The 8,460-nt window shown below is 34.5% G+C and overlaps 1 protein-coding gene across 3 annotated transcripts in view; it reads right to left on the reverse strand.

Annotated features, from left to right (window-relative positions):
• LOC117117968 overlaps positions 1–2,247 on the reverse strand; it is a 4,942-nt gene extending 2,695 nt beyond the window's left edge. The window contains exons 1-4 of one of the 3 annotated variants that reach the window (XR_004446981.1): positions 1,856–2,247; positions 1,352–1,507; positions 611–658; positions 247–350 (exon numbers count right to left, since the gene is read on the reverse strand). Coding sequence is in view for 1 of the 3 variants with exons in the window: in XM_033262469.1 (XP_033118360.1) it covers positions 300–350; positions 611–658; positions 1,856–2,134 (378 nt within the window). In the remaining 2 variants the exon portion in view is untranslated. Of the gene's footprint in view, positions 1–171; positions 351–610; positions 659–1,351; positions 1,508–1,855 lie in introns of those variants that run through there. The other 2 variants (XR_004446978.1, XM_033262469.1) reach the window with 2 other exon arrangements.
• Between the last annotated feature and the right edge of the window lie 6,213 nt (positions 2,248–8,460).

An 8,460-nucleotide genomic window follows, 5' to 3' on the forward strand; every position in this document is an offset into this window, starting at 1 on the left:
TTGTGGCCGAGTTGACTTGTGGCCGAGTTGACTTGTGGCCGAGTTGACTTGTGGCCGAGTTGACTGTGGCCGAGTTGACTTGTGGCCGAGTTGACCTGCACCCTTTTCCACCCGTTTACTAATGTTATCACCCACCCATCCTTAAAATGTCTTATCTCAACCACCCTTAATTTTCTACAGCTACAACATAGGTATGTAATATCGAGAAAGAAGTTATACCCATCATGAATAAAACACAGCACTCACATCTTTTGATAGGAGTTTGTTCTGCATCTGAAACAGTACCTTTATCGGCTATATTAATGATGTCTGCTTCGGGTCTTAAAGCTTCGAGTCATTGTAGCTTTCATCTTTAAAAAATTTTAAAATAAAATGGGACAATGAGTACACAACGTAAGTAGAATTATCCCACCTACCTTTTTAGCTGCACTAATACTATCAAATTTCCTGTACAGTAATAATAAAATTTGTATTTTTCTGTATTCATTTGTTTTTGTTTTTTTTAAATTGGACAGTAAATTCATCATGTGAACAGTGTAAATTCACCAAAAAAATAAGGTTTAATTCAATCATGAAATCCTATTAAGTTTTGTATTTTTAAATAACTTACCACTTTCCAGCCTCCGTTTACTAGGCGTTGATGTATCGGACAAAGCACCTGAGAAAAAGGCAAATAGTGGTGTAGAGTACATAATAATTTGTTGTAATTGAATTTTTATAATGTCATTAAACATCAGGGATTTTAGCGATATTATACAAAAAAAAAGACTGATCAAAAATGAATTCAGTAAACCTAATAACTGACAACACTGTATCTCACTTTAATTTATTTCTTTGAATGAAATGTTTTATTAAAAAATAACTAAATAAATGGCGAATTTAAATGTCAGATGGATTACCACAACTTTGTATTTGCAACTTTTTTATTTGGTTGTTTCCCCTGATCCTTTATTATTGAATTTATATGTTGTTATATTGTTATTGTAGGCCTGTTATTACTTTTATTATTATTATTATTATTATTATTATTATTATTATTATTATTATTATAGTTTTTCGCATCTTTACTTCTATGACATAAACTGCTGTAGCCTCATTTTGTGTGTATTTTTAAGATTTATTTATTTATTTGGTTTATTGCCGTTTCGACTTATTGCCGTTTTGGTCCATGTCATTCTGCTGAAAATGTGTTACAGTTTTGGTTTCTTTGCCGTTTAGGTCATTGCCCTTTGGACTTATTGCCGTTTTGGTTTATTGCGTTTTAACCAGAAAGCCATCTAAGTATATTTATTATTAGGGTTAGAGTGCCATTTGGAGTTCCATTTATACAGTAATGAAGGTTATTTCATACCATCGAAACATATTGCACACCTCACGTCTACATCATAACCTTCTTCTATAACACTTGGACCTTCACCTAAGCATGGTGGTATAATAGGGACAGGCCTTCTGCATTTAAAACACTTGTGTGAAGCACATTCCTTCGTGCACACCACACATATGGGTCCTAATTGAAAAAGAAAAGGATTTTATTTTAGTTATTATTACATATTCACAAATTCATTATAATGATTTGATCAATCTGACTTCAGCTTCATATTATTTCTTCTAAAGGTATAAATAAATGATGAATTTTGAAAATTACTCTAGGAGGACAAGGACAGGTAATCAAGATATTATGGTAGCCTTACTTAGCCTAACTCTAATTTTAAATAATTTATTGTACAATAAATTCTGTTAAGAGCTGGTAACAAAAACAAATGACATATGCGGCCCTAAGCACCCTACCTAGGCCTTGTTTGTAGAAGCATGGTACTAGCTAGGGGGCCTGGGCTAAGCCTTAGGGGCAGCCTACCTGATATTTTAGCCAAGGATTGTTGTTGAAGAATTGCAAAAGCTTCAGCAGTTGTGTTCTCAGTCTCACTGCTATAAAAGTTATCAAGGCTGGACGTTTCCGGCTGTCTAGGCCTAGGCCTAGCCCTAGAAGGAGGTAATAGGATTCACCGAGAGTGCCTTCTATGGGATCCACCATTGGACGTCCACCCAAGTTCTTGTGAACCCTCCAATAAAATTTCCAGGTCGGAGTCCATTCTCCAGATTTTGTGGCCTCCTCTTCTCTACACTCTTTATACATCGATCTACTTAAGGTTTTTTAATTTGCTACAAACGTGCTGTGCCGTCGTATATCATATCCCAGACCGTTTAAACGTTTAGCTATAAGCTCAAAAACTCGATTTTTTTCCTCCTTTTTTTGTCTTCGGCAAGATCTAAAAATTCTGGTTCAGACCAAATGTCAATTAGGTCAGACAACTCAGAGTCCGACCAAACATGTCGATTATTGGCCATTATAACAGATAATTGTTAAAATACTGTATCACCGTATATCAGTGAAAAACAAAAGCCCTGTGCGGGAAAACTAAAACAGAGCAGACGGCATGTGATGATCGAAATAAAAGTAAACAAACGTGTGCGAAAAGAATTATGTAAAAATATAACCCCTGACCTCATTGGAATTGCGCACGTCTGATTGGTTAATGATGGAAATGAGGTCAACTTGCTAACCGTTAGCAATTACTAACGGTTAGCGCTAACCGATCAGGCGTTCTCACGCAGGCGCTAACGGTTAGCTCCCGATCCGGATACTAGGGCTCTCGTGAGAACCAGGCCTAATTGTCATCGGCGTGTAGCGTAGAACACTAGTGCGTACTAACTTCAAATACCGCCGATATGGGCACTTTGATAGTCGACGTACACTAAGATAGACAAGTTATATATTTCTCATTCCTAAGTGTCCGTAGGACCAGTTTGTTACCTACCACGGTAAGTGGAGATACTTATTTATTATGTTAGCTACTCTATAGACGACACGTTAGTGATCGATTTTATAACCTGACATGGGCCGCGTCGTAAGCGCTCCTTCTGTGGCCATACCTTCGTAAGCGCTCCTTCTGTGGCCAAAACTTTGATAGCGTTAACTAATTGTAAAATATGAAGCAGTGTATTCCTGTCTGACAAAATGTATTGAATATTTGAATCGCTGATTCTCAAAAAACAATTCTAGGAATATTTCGAAGGCGTCTGCGTTTTTCATAATCTTTCGAAAAAGAATGTATTAGCGCACAAAATATTTGTGATTTTTATTTTTATATTCTTCAAAAGTCAATGAAAACCTAATCCTTAACCTGTGTTAATCAATAGGCATATATATCGCATAATACAATAAAATTGCCTTTATGTACTTTATACGAACAAAAAGGAAAATATCATAAAATATCCTAAAGTTACAAGGAAAAAATTAACAAAGAAACTGGCAAATATTACGTTAACTTTATAAATTAAAAAGGCAGGAAAATTGGAATGATGAATCTAAAAACTGTATGATACTTTACGGAATCATTCAGCTGTGGTTAAATCAATGGCTTAAAAAAGATCTTCCCTTCACACAGTCAGAATACTGCATTCTGTGTATTGGCTAGTCATACACACAATGCCACAGCTTGTCCCATGCTTCCTTTTGCTGTGGCTTTATTGTCAAAAAGTGGACATACTTCATATATTTATGATAGTATAAGTCTATTTTTATGCTGGGAGTCACAAGCTCAAAACCTGAACCCACAGTCCGAGAGTAGGATTTGTGAGAGGTGTAGCGCTACTTGGTTCACATGGATTATATTATTAAAGATTTAGGCCGAATAAGAAGAGAAATAGGAAAAAACACAAATTTGAAAAGATATTTTCAATCATTGATATTGTTCTATAGTACTACGTTCCCTACTAATGGCTAAAAACCCGTCTTAGGTCTAAGTATTTTGGCCCTTTCTTACATTTTGATCTACGAAATCGTTGGAAAAAAAATCGGCATCAGGTATATAGCGTTCTGTTCCTAGTCAATAGAAAATTCAAAGTAAGTGGTAAAATAATCGAGCTCTCCTTCTGCCCACTGCTGGATCCACCATTGAACTCATAGGTGCACTTCCTTTTTTCCTCTTTCCTCTTTATCTCAATTTTTTCTCTCTTTTTTATTTTTCGGCTGGACTGACATGCCCCCCGATGAATCCACCCCTGACGGTTGGGACTTATGTGAGAAGATTTAGATGGACCTCTAGTAATTGCATTCTCATAGTTTAAAAATCTTACCAATAATTAATTGATACCAACAATACAATGCAACAATTACTTTTCTTCATACAATTTAGGGGTGCGATTTCACCGTCTGCACCCTCTAAATCCGCCCGAGAAACCTCTATAGCTCAGGTGACTTAGGGTTTTACAACAAATATTGCTTTTACGGAATTTCTATAAAATAAGGAAATCAAACAGATTCTTGAGAGGGAGGACTTGATGGCTGTTCTACAAGATTATAAACAACATATTACAAATACTGTATGGAGGTATTCCCCCTGTATCAAGAACTTTGAGGGCACGAAGGTTAGCATTTGCTGGACATTGCTACAGAAGGAGAAATGAAGTTATTGTTACAGTACAATAATGGGGTGCACCAACACACAGCGGCAGTAATTTCCACAACTTATGGAATACCGAGATTTGTGGAGAAAAGTCATAAAAATGTTATAACTTTGCTCATCATTAAACGCCCAATAAGGAGTGAGAGACAAGGAAGAGATTGCTGCAGTGGCGTATCCAGGGTGCTCATAGTGCCTGAGCATCTCATCCTTTAGAAGTTGAAAACAAAATAAAGTGCCCTTTTTTAAAGGTTAACCGACATAAATGTTAAATATTAAAGTGCCATTCCACAATTCTTAACATTTTCTCACCTCAGTCTCAACCATGATGGGGCTCAAGTACGTGGATATAGTAATTTTTCTAGTTTTATGTATTAAAGTTCCATTTTTCGGCATTTAAAAGTCTTCAATTCTTACATTTGTTTCACCTCAGCTTCAACCATGGTGGGCTGAGGTGGATGGATTGGTAGTTTTCATAAATTTTAAGTATCCAAGTGCCGTTTTCGGGCATTTATACTAGTCTCAAATTTTTCTGCGCCCCAAAATAATGGTGGGGCTTAGGTATAGATATCGTAAATGTTGTATTATTCAAGTGCTATTTTTGGGCATCTAACGGGTCTCAATTCTCAAAACGTTCTCACCTGAGACCCAACCATGGTGGGGCTCAGTTGAATACGGTAGTTTTTAAAATTGTAAGTATTTGAGTTTCATTTTCGGGTACCTATTTATTTAAATGGTTTTTTTTACTCAATTCGTCAAAACTAAAAAGAATTAAAAGGTAATTTATGTTCCATTTCCACGCATCCAGAGGTATAAAATACTTAATTTTTTGCTTCACCTTCAACCACGATGGCGCTGACGTGTGTATGGACTCTCATTTCATCAGCACCCCCTTCCTTAAATACGCCACTGTTACTGAAAACAATGATAGGCAAATATATTGTTGTTCATGTAAATGTCTGATAGGCTATTACTTTAAAACAATGCTAAAAGCACACAGTGTCAATGCCAACATAGACACATGTACGACTGCAGCTGAGCGATTCCGAATATACACTGTAGGCCTACTATATACGCTATAGAAGTGGAAGACCATATACTGTAATGGGAATGTATCTCTCTGGTATTGCCTATATACAGTAAAATCAGTGTAAAAGTGTAAGGTATAAGCTAGAGTGGATTTAAACAATGCCCTAATGGACATGTTCAATATAAGTTTCAAGGAAAGTAAGTATGATTGTTGGAAAAATGGTCAACGTTTTATTTGTATTTCTCACCCTGAACTTCGCCTGGGCGAACTGGGCAAAGGTCTGGATCCGCGCCTGCCTACACCCAGTACCTAGGCCTAGTATAGCCCAGTCGTCGTTATTAAATTAAGTGACGTCATTGACAGTGAAATTGGAAAACAAAATTAATGGTACTTTGAAGTATAAGATAACACAAATAGGCACAACTAGAGGGCACTTGGACAGTGCATACCTCCGCCCACATCATAAGTCTCCTCAGTATAAATTTTCCCCGCATACTGCCCATACAAAGAAATTCTATAGAACTTTATAGACCTTCTATAGAAACTAATCAATTTCTACAGAAATTAGTATATTCTATAAAATTGTTTTATAGAGGAACTAGTTTCTAAAGAATTATATAACATTCTATATACAGTACACATATTCAATGTTATTTCTATGATTTTAATTTGTTTTTGTTTCATTCAATATTTTATTGACACATTTGTTTCTGACCAGTATAGTCCTACCAACATGTTTTACATCTTGCATATTCTATAGAAATTCTATAGAATATTCTATACAAATTCTATAGAATATTCTATACAAATGATATGACAAGTTCTCTATAATAAAACTATAAAATTACTATATTTATTCTATAAAAAAATTATAGTCTTTACCTGTATTTTGTTTATGTATTATAAAACTCTATGGAAACGTTTATAATCTGTAAAATTGTTTCTCTATAGATAAAATGTATACGAACGCTATGGAAATGTTTATCTGTAAATGAAATATTACAAATTATTTTGAAAATTATATCTATAAAAAATTATGTATATAAAGTCTATTCAAACTCTATGAAAAATTTCTGGAACCGCTAATACATTGGTAGCCTTATGGAAACTTCATGGGGGGGGGGGGAGCGGGGCTGTTAGTCCCCTAAACTTATTCCTCACCTATTCACCTAACAACAATGATTTATGTTGACAACAAAATGTTACCAACAGCCTAACCATACTGTGATAGGCCACCCACCAACCAATTAATGTTAGTGTCGAATTTTGCACAAATCTGATTGGTCACTTCATCAAGTGACCAATCAGCTGAATTTTTCTGTGGACTTTCATGATGTTAGGCAGTTATAAACATACTCATTGGAAGTATTTTAGCAGTATTCACTAAACAAGTAGACTCCTTGGGATTTGAACCCAGGCTAGTAGTGTGAAAAACACTCTTCTAACTACTACACCAAACTGTTTTCACATATATCACTTTGATGGTCATATCTTTGTTTACACTTTAGCAGCAAGCCCACACATACGTCCATACGGCAAACAGTTATACCATGGTTATACTTAAGTATGTTGTCCTTGACCTTTGACCCTGACCCTTCAAAATTTAGTCACTTCCAGATCTTTGGTAAAGGAACATTGTGACCAAGTTTGACAAATTTCTGATATTTTTATTGATTGTGACCTTGACTTTTACCCTTTACCCTTCAATATTCAAATACTTTACCTTGGCTCAATATCTCACTCACACTCAGACACTCATCAAATTGAAGACGTATAATTAAAAAGGGTATTAGGATAATCGCCTATATCAATTCGATTATAAACAATCAGGAAGACTTTAACAGGGTGTACTATGGCGACCTTTTTTGGAAAATAATAGGTCTTCCAACAATTAATTATGCATGCTCTGTTTGGTTTTGTAACAGCAAAAGTTCTATTGAAAAGCTTGAAAACATACAATATAGAATGGCGAGAATTGTAGTAAAGGCTCCAAGAAATGTAGCAAAAGAAGGTCTTCTTGGAGATTTAGGATGGGAATCTATTGTTCACACACATAACAGAGTTAGAATGAATTATTTCAATAGGCTAAAAATATGGACGATAGTAGCTGGCAAAAACTACTTTTTAAATCTTTAATGGAGGTCAGACATAATGTCAAATGGAAATGGAAATGGATTACGCACATACAAGAGTTACTACAGAAATTTGATCTAATTGAGTTTAGAACAAGATAACACTTGGCTATATTCATTTATTAAGAAAATGCGTATAACAATGCTAAATTATGGTATGAAAGGGCAAAATAAAAATCAACCTTTTTTAATCTGATTATGTGAAATATAAAAGTGAACCAAAATCTGAGTATTATCTATTCGATAAGGTAAATTTCGACTCGGTTAGTCTAAAATTTAAAATAAGGACTAATTCATTAGCTCTTGAAGGTAGAAAGCAAAGTTGGTCTAACAAATACTCAGGTTAATGTCAATTTTTTGACTATGATACTGTTGAAAGCACTGATCATTTTCTTTTTGTATGTAAAAGTCTTAATTCTGTTAGAGAAAAACACTTTCTTAACCTTAAAGAAGAGCTGTTATATTATGGATATCAATCTTTTTGGGATGATTTCGTAAATGGTACTATTGAGTTTAAGCATCATATTTTGCTTGACGATCTCTATACAGCATTCCCTAATGAAAGATTAGGAGGAATTGTAGACCGTCACTGCAAACAATATCTGGCTGCTTTATGGAGAGCTAGAACAAATATATTAATTGCATTACCGCTCCATAATTAAAATGTTATCTTTGTAAACATTTATAATTTTTCTATTGTTTAGTTATAAGCAATTTTTCATTGAGACATGGTGCTAATTTTGACACTTGTTTATCTTTCATATAATAATAATAATAATAATAATAATAATAATAATAATAATAATAATAATAATAATAATAATAATAATAATAA

Source organism: Anneissia japonica, unplaced genomic scaffold (assembly GCF_011630105.1).
Source record: "Anneissia japonica isolate Jap-2015-1 unplaced genomic scaffold, ASM1163010v1 scaffold287972_len269925_cov191, whole genome shotgun sequence".
Lineage (NCBI taxonomy): Eukaryota > Metazoa > Echinodermata > Crinoidea > Comatulida > Comatulidae > Anneissia > Anneissia japonica.